General features: G+C 45.4%; 1 protein-coding gene across 2 annotated transcripts in view; it reads right to left on the bottom strand.

Moving 5' to 3' along the window:
- The window catches only part of DTNBP1 (dystrobrevin binding protein 1), an 85395-nt gene that overhangs the window by 28725 nt on the left and 36112 nt on the right, over window positions 1-20558 (bottom strand). Inside the window, exon 3 of one of the 2 annotated variants that reach the window (XM_085889571.1) lies at window positions 12180-12242. The exons of the other annotated variant lie outside the window; for it this stretch is intronic. Coding sequence (XP_085745697.1) covers window positions 12180-12242 — 63 coding nt within the window. The remainder of the gene's footprint in view (window positions 1-12179; window positions 12243-20558) is intronic. 2 annotated transcript variants of the gene reach the window in all.

The following is a 20558-nucleotide window of genomic DNA, read 5'->3' as shown; positions in this document are numbered from 1 at the left end:
TTCAATGAGATCTTGGATGCTGCAATCTTGTCTGTACCTGTTTGTGGTGAGGATGTTGAGTTCCTGGAGAGATTCACTTACCTTGGCAATGATATTCATGTCTATGTTAGCTGTGAGCCAGAGGTCAATAGACATCTGGGTCGGGCCTGGTGAGTCATGGGTTCATGGGATAATGGGGTGTGGCGCTGTCGGTACCTGTGCAGGAGGACGAAAGTCCGAGTCTTCAGGTCCTTGGTGCTTCCACAGTCTTGTTCTACGGATGTGAGACCAAGACTCTGACGAGGGATCTGAGATGGAGACTCAATTCCTTTGATACCAGGTCTCTTCAGAGATTCCTTGGCTAGCGCTGGTCGGACTTTGCGTCCAATGTGCGGTTGCTGAGAGAGACTCAAATGAGATTTGTTACCTGCATAGTCCGTGAGCGTCAGCTTCGGCTGTACGGACATGTGGCTCGTTTTCGTGACGCTGATCCTGTTCACTAGATTCTCTCAGCAAAGGTGCCTCGTGAGTGGAGGAGGCCAATGAGCTGACCACGTGCCTCGTGGTTGCAGCAGGTTGATCAGCATCTCAAGGAGATGGGGATAGGGCAGGCATCTGCCTGGGGAATGGCCAGATGGAGGCATCTGGAGTACCAGCGGAAAGTTGACGCAGCGATGCACTTCTCCTGCACATGCTCCCATACGTGGCCTGACCTGTGGGTTAGCTGGAGTGGGTGATCTGGTAGCTTCTGATACCAGATACCACCTCAAGTGTTACATCTAGTTGAAGAAGACTTGCTTCAACTCTGATGCTGGAGATACGAGTGTGCATGAAGTTGCCATCTATATATAACGGAGCAAGTGTATGCACAAGTATAAATAAATAAATAAAATAAAAAGAACAGAACAGAATGTATATATAATGGAGGGGGAGTATGTATGTTGGAGGTTTCATCCACTCTGAAGGTATTTGATATAGGAAGCTGAAACTTTCAGGGATTAATGAGGATACCCTGAAGTTGGGCATGTGCAAACATCGTTTGATTCCATCAAGTTTTGGAGAGAAAAAAATAATTCGCCCATCTTGACCTTCCTCCCCCACCCCCTTTGGAGAGCGAAGGGGGTGCAATTGGAATTATCCGAGCTATACAATATGACCAGGATGTATTATATATGCACATCAGCAGCCCGCATGTTTCCCCTTCATATATGCAACCCAGGTTAATTCGATTTTCGGGAGCGAATGAGACAGCGGTCTGTTGCCTATACTCCACCCAAACAAATGGATGTGTCAGAAGAACATATTGCATGCTTGGAACAAGATCGCCCATAGGGTGGGTACTCTGCTATGGTATTAATAATCATAAGGATAACATGACCCCCATGACGGCTCCGATAGGGAGCGGGTGCGTCAGGTAGGTATAACTAAAAGGTATTCTGGGCTGTTGTTGGAAGTTACCATCGGCCTCGTTTTTCAAAGTTAGCTCCAAAATTATTAGATTTATAGCCAATTAAGTATATTATGCAAAATCGTGATAACTCCCAAACAGGATCTTTCGCAAAATAAATAAATAACTACAAATCACAATATGAAGTGCCATTAGTCCGAGAGCCAGCAAAATTTATTCAACCGGAAAGAGACGGAAGGTTTGACCACACGAGGTGGTTGATCATGTATTGCTGACCAAGGATCGGGATTGCTGCCGGTTCGTAGCCTGTACCTTCGGCCTACAGGTGACATTTCCGTGTCACCAAAATTGGATTTATTCAACCAGAGAGCGACAGGGAAACTAATCATACCATGACATGGGGTGGGGATCACAGTTGACCAAAAGGTAGTTGACAGCAATTCTAACCTGTACGTTTTCCAGGACAGCAATTTTTTATGGGGTCACGTGACCACATTTATTCAACCCGAGAGCGACAAGCATGAGACTTGGTTCATATAATCTACAGTTATTGCCAAATACGAAAATATCAATGACAGCAATTTCACCCTGTACTTTGACCTTGACCTAGGTACAATATACCAACACTATTCAACTCAAATGCGATAAGCATCGAACTTAGTTAAGCATGATCTAAGGATATTGCCAAACACCAAAATACCAATGACAGCAGTCTTTTCATGTGCTTTGACCCTGACAGCATCCTTCGACATTGAACCTATAATAATTCCAAATTATATTTAATGCCAAATTTAACCAATGCCTCGACATAAAATAACTTTAAACCACGGCAGAAAATTAAGGCCCGGTTTCTCAAAGCGGTAAGATGCGTCTTGGACGCAAGATGCATTTTCCCGCTTCAATAAACCGGGCCGAAAGCTTCACTTCCCATAGCACGAACGTCGGTTCTTCTTTCTTCGTCATCGTCCGAGTGGCATAAAAGATCCATACAATTGATCAGTATTGGTATTATGACGAGCAGTATTGGTTGTATTGATCAATTAATCCATTTCGGATTCACTGCCGCTGTGAAACTTGAAAAAGGCCTCTGCTTGCGCTTCATTGATGCATTTTGCTTTTTTATTGCCATACACGTGGCAAACGAATCGCTCCAACTACAGCACATCCATTTCGTCGCCACACAAAGACTGAAAAGCCTTGACATATCCTTTTTGCATGATTTCAAACAGTTTCCGTTTTCCTTTTCCGTAGAAAGCAGACGTGTAGTCGCATCCTGTTTGGGTGTGAAAACCGACAGCCTCTGTTGTACCTGCTTCCGTATCCTTCAGTACTTGAGCGATTTCAGACACGTTGATGTAACGGCAATCGTTTTTCTGCTTCCGTAGTCGAGTATTATGTGGTGGGGATGTCTTGCAGCGACTGGCAACAGTATCACCATAACGTCCGTGTCTGAGGAGCGTACGGTCATCGCTGTTGCAACATGGTAGGCAATGAGAGTATCTGCTTCCTCGTGTTGACCCTGATACTGTGGTGGAACGGCCACCACCAACAACCCCATGCTGTTCACCTTCAGTTCTATACAGTTTCCCCCGTTTGAGATATACACCGTTTTGCGGTCAATGATCGCAGAATACCGCTGATTCTGGACTTCTTTCATCATGAATTTCAGAAAGGCATTCTTGAAACGATAGTTTTTGAGGACTGCCATTCTTTTTCTGCTTTTGTTCAGGCCCTGTTATCACAAAATCCTCATCACAGCCACCACCCCGGTTCCTCCTCTCCAGATCCTTTATTGATGGTGTAACATACTTGTCAAGAAGTAAATGCACCTCCATCGCGATACTGGCACTCCTCTAAATGCGAACCATTATATCCCTCACTATCGACCGATATGTTGATCGCTTATGGTGAGGCAGAACCTCGTAGAGAATAAGACCGCCATCAACGAGATAAACAGAGGGCCGCACTGAGAGTGAGATGTCCAAGAGCGGTTCTTTCTGTTTTCCTTCCAGAACTTTGGTGAGCACTGACTTGGTCGTCTTCATCACTGACCCATCGCTGTGTGCGATTGACAAGGGAATCGACGTAATTGGATGGCTTCTCGCACCGCGTCAATTGCTAAGACGTGAGCGAAGGCATCTCTCACACCTTCGGTACCAACCTGATCACATTTGATCGGTTTCCAAGCATTTTCCGATGCAAAGCTTTGCACTCTGGTGCGCTTCACGGCTTTTATAAATCTTGACCCGTCTTCTGCACATTCAAGCAGAAACTCCGATCTTGCCAATTTTCCGCGATGAAGAGTTGCGGTCAGGTACTTGGCCGTCGCTTCGCAGACACTTTTCCCCGTAGCCAAGTTGACGAGGGCCTCTGGTGCGGCGGGACCGAACGGATGGCATGTTTCAATGAACATCTGCTTGAGACGGTCGGCACTTTCTTTGTCCTTCTTCACACGCTGCTTGCACAATTGGTTTGCCGGTGTTTCTCCCCTCTGAATACCGCACATTTCTTTCATCTCTAACGGCCATGCTGCGCTGTGTAAGGCTCACACACCACCGTCTAAATGCCTTCTCCGGATTGGCGAAGTGGACGACTCCGGTGGCTGCAGATGCGGCGTCGTGATTTGTGGTCTGCTCAAGGGTTAGGTCGATCGGACTGCGGGAGTATGCCTTATTTGTACATCTCGTGCTGAAGGCACCAGCTTGTCGTACATCCATTGCAGCTGAACCTAGTTGACTTAGCTTTTCCAAATAGAGTGAACCCCACCGAGCATAATTTGGTCTGTTCAAGGCGAAGAACAGATCCGTAAGATGAGGTAGAACTGTCACATATAGGGCGACATCGTTGGTTCGTACAGCCCTTTGTAGCTCTCGGTAAATGCGGTTGATGAAGTACACGTACACAGCCCAATATGCTGCTGTCTTGCCAAGCGAGCCGTTCATGGTATCATTAAGAAACTGCTCATAGTCCTTGATGAGCCGCAGGAAATCTTGCTGTGTAGCCAGTTGGGCCAGTTTGTTCGTATCCTCAAAATCTGTCGACATTATCTCTTGAGATGACTTCTTCATACTGATCACGTCTGTCCGACAGGAATCGTTCATACAGTAACTGCTTCAGGACACAAGCTGTTATCTGGTGAATGCGGGTACATCGGTTATAAAATTTACCCTTCACAAACCCATTCAATGAACCCTCGGCAAGAACATAACCTTCTGTCAACAGATATTCCAAACCGGAATCGGATATATCGATCTCAACAGCACCAAAAAAATGCTAGTACGACGTGAAAGTTGCCCAGTAAAATGACAAGTTTATCAAACTTGGGCGCACGGAGAGCTTGAATGGCGAACGCCTTCATGGCAATGTTCAGATCGTACGTAACTGGGTGCCACATTTGACCATTCTCTTCAGCCACTTTCAGAGATCGTTCCATGGTCGCCTGAACAACCTTTCCAAGGGTTGGAGACTCATTTATGGGATCCATACAAGCTATCACTGTCATTGGAAGGCGGTTCTCCACAAACAAGGAATAAAATCCGTTGAACTGAGGCACCGTTTCATGCACGGATTTGATCACCCACAAAATATCCAATGCGTTTACTTCAATGAATTTATCGCTGTCGTTTGAAGTAGTCGCTGCCGAAAGTGAGAATTTGACGGAAAGCAGGACTCTCACTCACAATGCCTTCAAAGGTTCTCCTGGCTCTCCCACTCACAGTTGACGTCTCTCTTTGACGGTCCTGCGACTATTTTGGCGTGATGTTCATCTGGAACGTATCGATTCTGGTAAGCTATGCCCACGGTAACGTGCAGACTGTTCTTGCCGTCCAGGGTTTCGACGTTCAAGTCAAAGTTGTCCCAGGCAGTTCCTGTAGCAGAAATCAAGAAATGATCGTATCCTAATGCTTGAGCAAAATGGGGGCGTCCTGGGTAATCTTTCTGGGTTTATGCACATTCAACTGATTGTAAGATTCATCACGTTCTCCCTCTCATCCAGCAATTAGTTTTATAGCCACTTACCAGTTGCAAGTTGTGAGTCGGGCAACAGTCCTGCTGGTGTCTCCTTTTCTCCTGAAGCACAGGTGTACGCGATTTCCGACACGAGTCTTTTGCTTTCATCGTCACTCACATGGGGGGCACTCCCCGGTGTTTAGGGAGCTGGTAGGCTCGGAGGCAGTGTAGTGCCCGGGGGTGCCATAGCGGGAGATTCGGCAGAGGGTCGTGCCTGCCAAGGGGAGCCACGCGTCCCAGCCATGAGACCGTGTGAGGGCACGGAGAGAAAATTGGGGGGCGAGGCCCGAAATTGTGAGGACACCAACACAGGCGACGGGAATCTGGGTTGTTAGAACCAATAGTTTAAGCGAGAGGCGCTTGCTGAAAGCCCCGGGGTAGTTTAAAAGTTAAATGGATAGGGTAGAATAGGAAGTGTACCCCTCCGCACCATCCATCCCCTCGCTCTCGTTGTGGGCCGCTGGACCCACTTTGGGTTAGATCGCTGAAGTCTGGGGAGGCCATTCTGAGGCTTTGTTGGGCCTCGACACAGGACGCTAGCTCTCCCTTGTTCCCCTCCGGGAAAGGAACGTAGGGGTTGGGAGTAGGCTAGGTGACAGGATAGTTTAGCCGAACGATTTATAGTGGGGAAGTAAAAATAAAAAGTTGGGGCTAAATTGGGTTTTACAAATTAAGGGAGTGGGTATGTACAGTGACAGGCAAAGGCGATAGGTGGGAGGGAGACAGGTAGGTAGGTCTGAGCCCGCCTTCCGAGTGGCCAGCACCACCGCACTCCCTCCACCAACCTCCACTGAACGGCAAAGGCTGGCCAGCTTCATCTGCTGGCTGCGTTGCTGCAAGGCAGAGGCCGGCCAACTTCATCGGCAGATGTCGTGTGCTGCAAGGCCTGTACCGGCCGGATCGGCTGCAGCTGCTGTGCTGCAAGGCCTGTGCCGGCCAGTTCATCTGCCGGCTGTGTTTGCCTGCAGCGGCCTTGTTCTGCAGGCTGTGTTTGCCTGATCACCTTTGCCATGCCATGCCCACTGCCCCTGTTCACCAGCCCCGTTCAATTTTTGCTTTGCCCCCCCCTGTTCATTGCCATGTGCGCCAGGATCAGAAAGCAACAGTTTGCAAGCTGCAAGAACTGCCCTGTTGGCAGCTACAACACGGGCCTGCAGTGGCGGCCCGTGCACCGTGTTTGCGTCCATCCATTCATCCATTCATCCATCCATTCGTTGTGTTCATTGCGTGTGCCACTTGAGCTGGCACGGAGACTGCGTTTGTGCAGCCCATGCACCGTTGTTTTTCACTGCATTCAGTTTAAAAAGGGAAGGCCTTGGATTGCGTGTGAGCAGCCGGCCACGTTCCCTGTCACCTGCATTGTTTGAGCCAGAGACTGCATGCGAGCAGCCTGGCTCCCTGCTAACTGCTTTCTTTTTGCAGAGTTCAGTGATCCTGGGCCATGGTTTAGTGTAAAATTTGTAAGTTAAGGTTAAGATGTACTGTACATATGAGTGCGCCCCCGGCATGTCTGTCTTAGCGCCGGCAATTTTATTTAAGTCGTCCGTGTGAGTGAGTTTGTTTAGGTAGTTACAAAGCCCTCAGGTTATTTATTTTGGGGACACGAATACCATGAATGTCGCACTCAGGGATCCGTAGGTAAAATGTACTAGGGGAAAACTACACGATGGCACACGAAAATTTGACGACTCGGGACGAGTCTGTAAAAAGGGGAGGGGGTAGTGTTGTGGTTGACGAAATTCGCAAACCACCATTTAGGTCCCGTAGGTGAGATATCTCTGTAAGTATATGTGTAGTTAGGCCCAAACCCGTTGTTTAGCGGGAATAAATGTCATTCATTCGGGCTGCGACCCTTTTAGATAGCCGTTTTTCTTTTACTATCTTTATTTTGGACCAGCCGCCATTACTACCACCACAACCACCACCAACCACGTCTCAACAGCCATCACACAACAACCACCAACCGCAACGCCGCTTCACAACAACAGCCACGACCCTTGCAGTCACATCTCGCTCTCGCAACCATCGCATCACCGCCATTCCCGCGCCGCTTGTGGGCACTGATCCTGGACTCGTACAGGGCGCGCACCGAGCAGCGGGTGCAAAAACACCAGCCTTTCCGAGAAATCGGATCAAGAACGATTCACGCCCACTTCTGTTCCATCCTATCAGCGAGCGTGGGGCGGTTTGGCCCCGCCTCCAGGTGCGTCGGAGTATAATCGCTATATGCAGATTCGCGGATCAAGAATCATTCACGCCCACTTTTCCTCTGTCCAATGGGGAGCATGGCTCCGCCCCCGAGCGATTCCTGATCCAAAAATCTGCATATGATTTCTCCTGTCGGACTATAAAGCACCGAGCGCGGAGCGAATCGAGGCAGTTGGACGGAGTTGAGAAGAGTGGAGAGTGGGAGAGTTGGAGAGTTGTGGCGGCGGCGAAGGCAGTCGAGAGAGTGTCTGTCGGGGTCCGGGGAGGCTGGAGAAGCCAAGGATCTTTGTGGAGGTCGGCGCTCGTGTCAGAGTCGGGGAGCTGCGGAGAGGGGAGGCCGGTAACGCGACCGAGGTCGCGGTGGAGTCACTCGTCGCGGGACCCAAGCCAGCGAGATATCCTCATTCCCCCGAGCATCAACAACCCCTCCCTGTTTCCCCCCGCGCTGAGATAGTGTGAGAAGGGGGCCCTGTTCCCACCCCATTCCAGGCAGTGCCAGCGAGGCCCGCGGAGTCGGGGCGCCGCCGCCATTTTGCGGCTCATCACCAGACGGGTCGGCTCGACGCGGTCTCGGCCCCAGGTCCGTCTGCCCCCTTGTCGATGAGGGTGGCCCCTTCCTTTTTCTTTTGCTTTGAGTATATGTGTTGTCGGCGCCGTCTGTGAAGTAAAACTGTTTAAGTGTTGCCGTGTGCTCGGTAGTCGGTAGTAGATCTGCATTGTTGCATTTGCTTTTTGTGCAGAATTGTTGTGTTTCTTCTACTTTTACATTTGCTTTTGGTGTATAATTGTATATGTGTGCTTTCCGTTTGCCGCGGAATAAATGTGCTTTTTGTTGAACTGTTTTTCCCGTTTCGCTTCGTCTTTTCTTTTATTGAATCTCCATCTTACTTCACGTAAAGGGTTGGTCGTGGGCTAAATACGCCCAATAATTAATCGAACCGTCGAGGTTGACGATAACACCGCTCGGTTATCCCGATAGTACGGAACGGGTCGCTTAAAGTGGCCCGTGTCCGAAGTCGACCTGCGGCGAGGTGCGATCGCCCGGTCTACCCTCCGTGTGGGTACTTAGGTAGGTCGAATTTGGCGAGCAACCTTATCCCACGCGGGGGGCCGATTGGCACGATCGTGGTGAGGCCGAAAGGCCCACCCGTGACTAGTTCCCGGCGTTAGTCCGAGAGGGTCACGACGGGATTGTCCGTCCGGTGGGCGACATGCCGCGATTCGAGTTACGTGGCTGCTCGCACGCCGGCGGGCGCGAATCCGCAACAATATTTTCGTATTTGGCAATAACCGTAGATTATATGAATCAAGTCTCATGCTTGTCACTCTCGGGTTGAATAAATGTGGTCACGTGACCCCATAAAAAAAAATTGCTGTCCTGGAAAACGTACAGGTTAGAATTGCTGTCAACTACCTTTTGGTCAACTGTGATCCCCACCCCATGTTATGGTATGATCAGTTTCCCTGTCGCTCTCGGGTTGAATAAATCCAATTTTGGTGACACGGAAATGTCACCTGGAGGCCTAAGGTACAGGCTACGAACCGGCAGCAATACATGATCAACCACCTCGTGTGGTCAAACCTTCTGTCTCTTTCCGGTTGAATAAATTTCGCTGGCTGCCGGTCTACATCCAAGCTGGTTGTCACAGGTAAAGGTCATAGGTAAACCCTGGCAGAGGTGACAACTAGTAACATTTAGGTACCCTGACGTGATTGTTCCAGATTGCTTTTCTCATCTGTATAAAATCATCAGATGAAGGAAGTGGGGGAGTGGTAACACAATTCTTTGTACTTTCAAAAGCTTTTGCAGGCAGAAGTAAACGTCTGAAAACCACAAATCAACAGAGGTCTGGCATATCTGTGCAAATAGATGGAAGCTTCGTAAAAAGGGATGTCATTGGTGATTGAAGAAAATTTTTAAAAAGCAAAATGACCAAGCAATTTGATTCGTACAAATGATGAAAAAACAAACAAGAGCAAAGTGTTATTGGTTCGCGGGCACCAGCAGTGACCACTATTTTCGTTGTGTCTGTGTGTCTGTCTGTTTGTGACTCTCTCAAGAGCATAGCTCCGTGACGTTTGATGCGATCTTGATGAAACTTGAACACAAGCTAGATATCATGGTCTAGTTGTCTTTTTGTATGAGGGGCGTCCCACGCCCACTTGAACTTTTTTTTCTCGCAATTTCATTTCCTTGAAGCTGTGCATAATGTCCATAAGTACAACATATAAAAAAATCCGATTTGATTTGGTCAATTTTGACGGAAGAGGTAGGTTTTTACGGTAGGGCTTCCTCAAAAGCTTCCACTAACTCAATTGTACCTATCGTGGCATTGTTCAATAATGCCCACGAACCATCGTCGCCTCCCGACTTGTTTATTTATTTATTTTAATGGGTAGTTTTTTTTTTATAGAGCTGTATCAAATGAACCATTCGTATAAAACGACCTCTAAACAGCTCTAGATATTGTAATGGCCCCACCTGAAACATAATAATGTAAACGGGCGATACGAGACCGCTGGACATAACCTTCCAAGAGTCCAAGGGGAGGTGTTCCGCATACATGGAGACTCTGCGGTGTTGTTAGGATTAATTTATTTATCTGTGCGGCGGTTTCAGGACACGCACGATTCTGAAAAGAATTTGATCAAGCTGAAGGACGATCACACGGCTCAAATACACAGAAACTCGTTTTAGGAATAACAGGTTAAAAAATAATGGTGATATGATGATGTACTCAGGCAGAGACACAGGGCGAATAGGAGGGTAGACAGAACTGTGTGGTGTAGGTGTGTGTGTTTGTGGTTTTCCCTATTGTGAAGTGCAATGTAGGCTTGTCTTGTAGGTTGGGAGCAACAACAATGGCGCATTGCAACAGGCTCGCCCTTCAAACCCTTTTCCACTTGTCTGTCGCACCCCCCCCCCCCCGAGTGTTGGTGCTTTTTTATAGCCAAACCCTCTGATCCTCTGTGGTGCAACCTCTCCTCGCACTCCACGAGTGCACGTACAACCAGGGTGTGAAAGTAGCACACGTGGACGCACCATGTTGAAATGCAGTCGCACGGTATGAAAGGACAATGGGGGTGATTTTAGAGTTAAAGAAAAGAAAAAAGAAAAATAAAATAAAAAGAAAGAGAGAGAAGTGACAGACAGGGTCAAATAACAGCCTTTTTTTGTTTGTAATTCAGACAAAATCGCAATATCTTAAGAGCCGCAATACATTGTAACTTATTTGAATAATTTAATAATAAGGCGTCGTACACAAAATGCGTGAAGCTTTTGGGGGGTAGGTGTGTGCGTTTCCCAGAGAAACACAGGTGGAGAGTGGGGGGGGGGTCAGAAAGGTCACATATTTTGTGTACGACTCCAAACAGGACAGAGACAAACACACACACACACACACAATGATTTGTACACATGTTTACTGATGTTCCCAAACCTTTCACATATACCGTTGCCTCACACACTTTACACATCTTTGTTGTTTTTAACCACTATCTTCCTGACAATCTCATTCTCAAACTTTCTCTTTCTCGAGGATGCAATCTTCATTTCTCTTGCAAGTTTATCCTGCCCCAAAGCTTGACCTTCTTTCGCCAACTCTTCAAGAAAGGTACCAACTAAACAAATAATGCCAGCAGACAGGACAACCAGCTTAACGTCCGGGGGGGGCGGGGGGGGGGGTCGGCACGACCTGTGATGTTTTGGGAAGGAGGGGGTTAACGGTTGTAGAAAAGATCGTGGTTTTGGATCTGTCCTAGTTCATGGAATTCATGCTGTACACAAAAGGATCATGGCTGATTATCTGAGACGGTGATGAATAGTACTCTTGGAGATAACTGATTTATTAAAAAGATAAGTGATGAATAATTAACCCTCATTACCCCACCAAGTTATTTTCAGAACAATAATTACATTATTAAATTAAAATGTTGTAAACAATTTCAAGAAAAATAAATAAATTAAAGAATAAGAACCTGTTAATGTGCTAATTGGTTGAAGTCTTAAAGGTTTGTATAAAATGTAAAATAAAAGTTTCACTGCAAAGTGAGAACATTTTTTTTTTACTGGCAAATTGAGAGAAAAAGAGGTTGAGTGAGGAAAAACAGAATTAAATTGGAAGTAAACACAAACTATAATGAAAGAAAATAAAAAAAAGAAAGAAAGAAAGAAAGAAGAGGCCGGCAACACGCACTAAAGGACAGGAAATAAAATGAGAGATGAAACATGATTCAGGCAGACAGGTTGCAACATCTGGATGATTTTTTTTAGCCAGCCCTTTAAAATTTTCAGACGTGATGACGAGCTCCAAACTAATGGACACAACTGTTGTATCATCGTTAACCCTGAAGCACAAATATCATTACAATGATGTGTTTGATATGAAGGCAACGCTACATTATGTACCCCCATTGTGCAAGGTGAAATTATGTGGCCCGAAACCCCTCGGACCACAGAGTTGACTCCCAGGTCAGACCATTTGATTTCCCCATTACGGGATGCTGGGATGACGACACCTTGTGGATGCGTAATGCAGTGACAGCAAACCCATTGGATCCCGGACACTTTCACCTGTGCAGAATTCCAGCTCCGGCACCAGAAGCCGATCCTGCACCAGCTTCGCGGGGTGGCTTTCTGCAGCAGCATTTGCATGCACGCACACAGGCACACACACACATTATATGCTGCAAATTCTTCAATTGGCTTGCACTACTGCACCGTGCATTGGACTCGCTTCAGAGATTCCAGGAAGTCACAAAATAAAGAACATATGAATGGGATAAATTGTAAAAAAATAATAAGTATTAAAAAAAAGGAAGTAAATAAAGATTTTGTTCAACTGCAAAAAATCCGCACCTGGACTCAAGAGAAATGGAGATCATTTCACTTATGCTAATTAACTGAACATTTGAATCAGCAGGTAAAACTACATGATGACTGAGCTTTCTCAAGTTTTGCAATGCAATGTCCACGACGTTTGTGAAGCCGGTTCCAGGTTCCTTCGTGGCCAGATGCTGTCATCTCTGCTTTGAGAGGCTGTCTTCTAAAGCTGAGGATACCATCAAGGAATTGTCTCATTTAACAGTTTTTGTCGATGGCTGCTGGTGCAATGTACTCGAGAGGGTCTCGTTGAGCGACAGCAATGTTTAATGTTGCGTTCGTGCGTCCCTGCCTGGGTCTGTTGATTGGTTTCCTCCCATTCCCACATTTTTCTGGTGGTTCATTACCCTACCCTGCTGTCCCTACTGTTGGTGTTGGCTTTTTCCCATACAGTGTTTCGTTCTTCTATGAGCCCCAATTTTATAAGGGGGAGGGGGGAGGGGAATAACCACTTTGTCATAGATTTTGCTGAAAGACGTGTTCTACAAATAAACCAGAATATCTTCATTGAAGCTCGGAGATTACAGCATTTCAATGTGAGCGCACGCACACACGCACGCACGCACAAACAGTGCGACCTAAGATTGTGGTTTACTTATTACTTGCAAAATCGAGGATTTTACAAGTACGTATATTGGTGAGTCGATTATGTGTGTCTGTGTGTGTCTGTGTGTCGCCTACCAGTCACAATTTTAAACCGATCTTCATGAAATTTCACCATGTGGTGGAGTTTGTCATAAGGAAGAAGCCTATTGTTTGAGGTCAAAAGGTCAAAATAGGCCAAAGGTCAACAACTTAGGTGAGATTTCTAAAATCCTCAATCTTCATCTAATTGACTTGAAATTTGAAGAGGATTTGCATATCAGGTCTCTGAATTCAACCACCAATTTTTTTTTTAGGTCAAATTTGTTTTATGGATTTTGCGAGTAACGCACGATATCGTTGTCTTGTTTATTTATTTATTTTTTACACTTCAGGACTGCTCTCCTATATCCACCTGGGAAATTGGAAATCAGACAACATTTATAGCATTACATAAAAACAGGTAAAAACACAGATCCCCTTAACTATAGTCCTATTAGCTTACTGTACTTCCAATCAACAGCAAGCTCATGGAATCAATCATAGCAGTTAAAACTAGAGGGGGAGCACTCTGTAGAGTGCAAAACCTCCGCCGCCAATACTGCTGGGTCACTCAAGTGAACCTGATATCCTATTCATTCAATTTGACGTCAACAGTGCTCACAGAGTTATCGTTTGCAACTTTCCCTTTTAACTTTTACATACTCAATTCATTCGTCATAACTAGATTCCTTGAGACAGGAATTGATTTTACGAGGGTATATCCACCTGAAGTTCCAAAATCAGCCGCAATTATAATTGTGGCATGTTTTTTGTTGGAAATCACTTATAACATGTAGAAATGCAAAAAAAAAACTAAAAAAAAAAATCGAAATTTTGTTGAAAAAAAAAGTTGCAAATTTTTTTTTCTCTAACAATTTTTTTTTGGGGGGGGGGGGGGTTGGAAATCACTTAAAACATGTAGAAATGCAAAAAAAAAAATTCAAATATTTTTTCAAAATGGCCGCCATAGTGGCCATATTGGACTTTGGACCAAGTCCAAAATCAAATGGCATGATCGTTGGACCATAACCTAATCCCCCCACCAAGTTTCGTCGAAGAGTTTTTCCAGAATACTGTTCACAAACAAACAAACCAACAAACAGGGGTGAAAACAGTAACCTCCGTCCATCTTTGATGGCGGAGGTGAACTAGAAGGGCACTCGGTGGAGCACATACCTCCGCCACGCAATGCCTGATCCATGAGAACATAGAGCCCAATACATTTTTGAAATGTCATGCTATACGTCATTTTTGGCCTGATCTCTCAATAGTGAAGAATCACTTTTAAATTAAATAATCCACGTATCCAGATTTGGATCTTGACCAAAATCGAATCATTTCGTCCTTGTCACACACCCAATTTGTCCATCAAGTTTCTTCCGAATCCGTTCACCTCTTTTTGAGATATCCCGCACATAAACAAACAACCAAACCGGTAGGCGGCGATGGTTTGCCGAGCATGGAAACTATAAGAGATAGAGCAAAATGGATGTCATATAGCGGATAGCGAATCACCTTAAGATTATGCATATCAAATCTCATCCAGTTCCATCGACTGATAACTACTCGGTATCCATTTGAATGAAAAGTACCGAAAATGCGGTTTGAAATCGGAAATCCCCAAAGTTCGAGGGGGTGCTGTGGGTGAACAAAGATCTAAATCGAAAATCCGGTTCGATCGTTTGTGCACAATGTATTCCAGACGATTAGTGTGAATTTTCATGACCACACGACCATATCCCTAGGAGGAGTAGCATTTGGCGCGAAGGCACCTCCAGCTCTCGCATATTATCGATTTTTGCACTAATTGACCTTTGACCCCTGACCTAAGCGAAATCGGTCAATATGTCCTGAGGCAAAGTTGTAGTATTCATTGAGTACCATAAACCTGCAAAGTTTCATTTGTATCGATGCACTCACCTGGTCGCTAGGGGGCCTTCAATTTTCGCCAATTTTTGCGCATACCCTAATTGTAGGGGGCACTGCAGGTAAAGTATTCCATATATATCACAAAAACCGGAATATATTTCATAGAGCATCACCTGTAGATCATTCGTGCCAAATTTCATAACCCTACGTGGGATAATGGCTTTCGGAATTGATTTCGCGTGAACGGTACCGATTTTGAAGGTTTTTCGGTTGTTGCTAGGGAACCAAAGCATCCCTAGCAACCATCACAATTTCCAAAGCACTCGGTCATAAGATGTACCTACCACCCGAGTTTGGTGAAAATCCACCCACGTTTACTACCATTTATGCTGATGACAAACGAACAAACATCCAAACAAACAGACAGAATTACTGACAATGAGGGTCACCTATTTCGGCGACCCAACAGAGAGGGGTGAAAACATAACCTCCTTCACTTTCGGTCGCAGAGGTAATAAAATAATTCCTTTTCTCCAACAGCCTCATCTCAGATCATCAATTCAGGATTCAGACGTGGTCACTCTACCTTGGACATGATACTTTGACTCTCCCAACAATGGTGGAGGCCCTCAATATCAGACATGAGATCAGGGCCGTCTCTCTGGACATATCTCGAGCTTTTGATACAGTCTGGCATCCTGCCATGCTCTTCAAACTGTCTGCCTATGGAATCCAAGGCAAACTCCACTCTTGGATTATTGACTTCCTCTACTCTCATAGCCAACATGTGGCTCTCAATGGAACCTTTTCATCCCCTCTCCCTATCAAGACTGGAGTACCTCAAAGCAGTTTTCTTGGCCCCATATTATTCCTAATCTTCATCAATGATCTCACTGACTGCAAAATCCTCTTCATCTCCCTGCTGACGACTCCACACTCTGCCGTGACATCTCTCATTCTTCTGACACACAAGCAAGAAGCCTCTTCGCTCTCCTCAGACCTTGACAAAAATCACAAACTGGTCAAACACAATTTTGCTTCTGTATCCATATTGTCCACCCTTTGCGTTTTCCCTTACCCCTCATCATTACCTGCATCCCTTATTTGTCCGTCTCCATCCACTTTCTCCCTCCGCCCTGCTGTTGGTGTTTCCCCTTTCTCCCACTGTCTCCTTTGTTATGTGCAATCGTTCTACCACGAGCCGACAGCATGTATTAAAATAAATAAATAAATAATATTTTAAAAGCCCCGATATTCGCGGCATTTTTCAGGAACATATCCCCCACGAATAACGGGGTCTAACTGCGCACGCAAACACACACACACACACACACACACACACACACACACACACACACACACACACACACACACACACACACACACACACACACACACACACACACACACACCTTATGTACCATACTCTTGACAGAGCACTGAACCTGTGGATGCAGCTTCCTGAGCAAGGGTTATACTGCATGCTTTGCCGTTGCTTTCCCAGCAGTGGTTAGGGCAAGAATTTGTAATTTGTTCAGGGTGCCGGTAATGGCGCACGCCTACTTTTCACGAAGGACACCATGGGATCTTTAACGTACAACAACCAATTCCAGCAGACAGAACATCCAATTTGACGTCTACATGAGGAGCAGCACACATATTGATGAATCACACTGCCTGTGAAACACCAGGACGACAGTTTATAGCTGGGTCAGGATTCAAACCCAGGATAGACAGCTTAGAGGCGAGTGTGTGGTGTACCTCTAAGTCATTCTGCCACACGAGAATGCTTCATCTGAAAAAGAAAAGAAAAAAAACAGAATTTGCTGATGGACTTTTGAGGTGCAACCACAACCATTATGGACGATGGCGATGGACAGACATCTCCATCGAGCACTTCCACAATCGATTCCTGTACATACCCTACTACCCGTCTATTGACCAAGATTAAAATCGCTTCCTATAGTTTCAGCAAATCACCTCTAGTCAGCCAGCCATCATGGGCTATCAGTTTGACAATCGATAGCTTCTCTATTACAAACAAACTATCCAGATACAATTATATGCCTGTGCTTGAATTGTGTTTGTTTTTCACCCATATCCCAATGGCATATTAGGTTTTATTTTTATTCCATTATTTGAAGACATCACTTGCCGTTTCATGTGGTTTTCTCTCAGAATGCTAGGTCATACTGAATGTATTGCGATTCCCACTGAATAGTTAGAGGTAGTCGACGAAAGTCGCAACTCCGAGGAATGGCAGGGTGTTGTTTCTCAGAGTTCTGATTTACTCCAACACTGAAGTTCAATTAAATTGGCGATTGTGTGGCTGTATTGAAGAGTAAGCGGAAGGTTCCTGTCCCATCTCAAATTGCACATTTGTTTTGTGAGAAAAAACAAATAAATAAATTATGCAGAACAGAAATTGCATTGAGGAAAGCTACAGAACAGGGAAAGGAACGAATTTGGCAAGTTGCAGATGAACATATTCGTTTCGGAGATACAGAGTCAGCAGAGCGATTGCAGAAGATCGCAGACCTGACTGATGAATGGTCCGAAGATGTGTTGGTTTGGCATAAATCATGCTTTTGCGATTTCAGCACCAGAAACTAGACTTGAACGACTGCGTCAGAAATTCAATTCAGACCCCACTGAAGATGAAGGTTCAGCATCGGAACAGGGCCAAGCATCATTGCGGCAATCAAGATCATCCGCAGTGATGAACTGGGAACTATGCATGTACTGTCAGAGCCGTGCAAAAAACAGATGGTATGTGAAATGTCTCCACATTCAGCATGTCCCAGAAAGCCCTTGATATGGCAGTAAAAGATGTCACTCTGCGGGTTAGGTTGGCAGGGGTTGTAGGAGACCTTTGTTCAGCGGAAGGGAAATATCACTTGGATTGCTGGGTAAAGTTTCACCAAGTCAACAAGAAAGTCCAAGGAATGAACACCAAAAACAATGGGGACAGCTGCTTGGATTAAATGTGCTCTGATAAGGTACAAGAATTAGCACAAGGACATGTCTATGATATGTCCCAAGTGTGGCACCAATATCAAGACATGTTCCGTGTAAGTGGACATGTTATTCGTCCAAAGTACCTATCAAGAAGACATGAGCTTCCATGATGACGTGAAGAACATCATCAGGCCAAGGTGCAGTACTGTTCATCCACTGGGCCAATATCACCATTGCTGCTGTACCCAAGTGACCTAAAGAGGATGGCCATAGCACATACACTGGAGAGCACTGCTATGGCAGACCCTGACACCTCATGCATCACATCAGATGAGATGCCTGCGAAATTTGCTTCAGACGACACACCAATGCAAGAGATCATGCATACAGCTCTACAACTGCTCTCAGACTTGCAAGATACACAAGGGCATAATGCAGGGTGGCATGGAATTGACAGTGATCCATCCATCCATCCATCCATTGGGACCACACGCTGTGCAGAGCGTTGGTGCTGCCTAAGCAGTCTCCTTTGCTATAGAGCACAATCCTGGACGGGTCACCACTCCGACACAGGATACCAGCATGCAGGCACTCATTTTGCCGACCTCAGAAGGATGACAGACAGAGTCAACCCCACATGGTATTAATTTAACAGCCGAGTGGGATTTGAACTCAGGATCTCAAGCCCACCACGCTAACCATTAAGCCTAAGGTGTAGGTGAGAGCACCATCTAAGGTGTGGCTGAGAGCTTACGAGTGTAACCATCGGGAGAATGTTGGATTGCCATTATCGAAAGGGGGTGAAAAGAATCCGGAAAGGGACTGGAAGTCGTCTGGATGACTCTACCTGCTGTGCCTGCATTTTGTGTCAAGCTAGTATCTTGTGGCTGCAAGAAGAAGTGCAGAACCGCTGCCTGCAAGTGCTCAAAATCGCAACAAATGTGCATCTCTGCCTGTGGGTGTGATGCTGAAGGACGCTGCAATCCAGTGTAAAAAAAGTTGAACTATCAGGCTGCAGTAGTCTCAGACTGAGATGAGAGCAAAGTGGTAGTCAGGAACATTAGTGTACGTCTCTTACCCACGTTTTCAAATGTGTGATATACTAAGTATATGTACGTCGTTATTTTTGTATTATTTGCAATTAAAACTTCATTAAATTATAATGGTTTTATCATTTTCTGAATTCCTGACCCTGAAAACAGATGAAATTGATACTGAGATCAACAAAATCGTGTAAGTAGTAGTGAATCAATGCTTCTCCAATGGTTCCAATGGAGCCACATGGTGGCCATTTTGAATGACATCATTTATACGATTTATGGCAATCTGGGAAAGTGTCATCTACCCAGTTGATGATCCTGAACATATTACCATAACATTTGGGCAGTTGGTTTGCTTGTAACAAAGAAATGTCATCTAGTTAAGATTTCATCATCTTTCCATAGGTTGGCTATTCTTGTGGAATACAGAAATGTGGCATCAGCTCCAAAGGGAGGGCAAATCTGGGTTGATAGACAGGAAGTTTCAGCATCGTTTTGAGCTATTCCTTTCAACAGTCACTCATGCTCTTCAGCGAACTTCATCAAAGAAGTGTTGATAAGGGCCAGACAGGAATGTGAAATGCAATCACGTACATGGAATGTACTCGACGAGTCGAGTATGTTTGTGAAGCAACCCTTTTGCTGATGCTCAGTGTTGTATAGTAGACAAAAATACTCATGGCAGCCTGCACACTATATTTATTCCCATGATTATGGAAGAAAAAAAACAAATAATACCATGGGAGAACATTGTAATTGGTTCCATCTATCACACCATCTCCTCCTAAGCAGTTGTGCAGAAATTCAAATGTGGTAGTTGTGATCACTGCATGGCATGAAGGTGCAAGAGTAGTACAATTTTTGGCCCTGACCCCTGGGGTGGGGTCAAAAGGTCAACTACCCCCAAAAATGCATTTACGGGCACATTTTTAAACGAAACTTTGTATATGCAATAAACATTGTGGGGCGCACAAAATATAGAATGATATTTTGGATTTGACCCCTGGTTCATGTCCCAGAGGTAAGGACTTAGAATCACAGGGGTCAAAATTCCTTTTTTTTTTTAAACCCATTTGATATTGGGTCATTCCTGGTGGAACTTTATGCCAGCTTTTAACTTTGCTTAAGGTGGGAAGTGTGGGGATTTGCGATGGCACGAGATGGACTTCGCTGCAATTTAAAGGTTATTTTTGTTCAAAGTAGGTCAACAAGCTTTTGGTTTTGTAGAACTGAATGAAAATAAGGGTTGAGCTCCTCCGGTGGGCGACTGGCTTTGGATATTTTGGCTAAGCCGGGAGAATACAATTTGGCAAGCGAGCAAAAAATAGAACTTTCACCAAATTGCACCATCTCCAGAATGTCGATACAAATGATCACGTTGACCACCATATCCTTTACTGTCAAAAACTGGTGCATCGCTATGGTAAGAATTCTACAGATAAATCAGCCTATTTTGTCTCAAGGTCCGAATCATCATTCGACACCGGCATAAACCCGTGGTCACCTCAAATTATACACCACAGGAACCACAACCGCCACTTTTGACACAACCCATCTTGAGTTCAGTGATATTGCACCC

Source organism: Eptatretus burgeri, chromosome 7, assembly GCF_056783735.1.
Source record: "Eptatretus burgeri isolate ZD-2024b chromosome 7, Ebu_testis_v1, whole genome shotgun sequence".
Lineage (NCBI taxonomy): Eukaryota > Metazoa > Chordata > Myxini > Myxiniformes > Myxinidae > Eptatretus > Eptatretus burgeri.
Note: the sequence above shows the minus strand (reverse complement) of the source record. Positions and strands in the feature narration are given on the sequence as shown.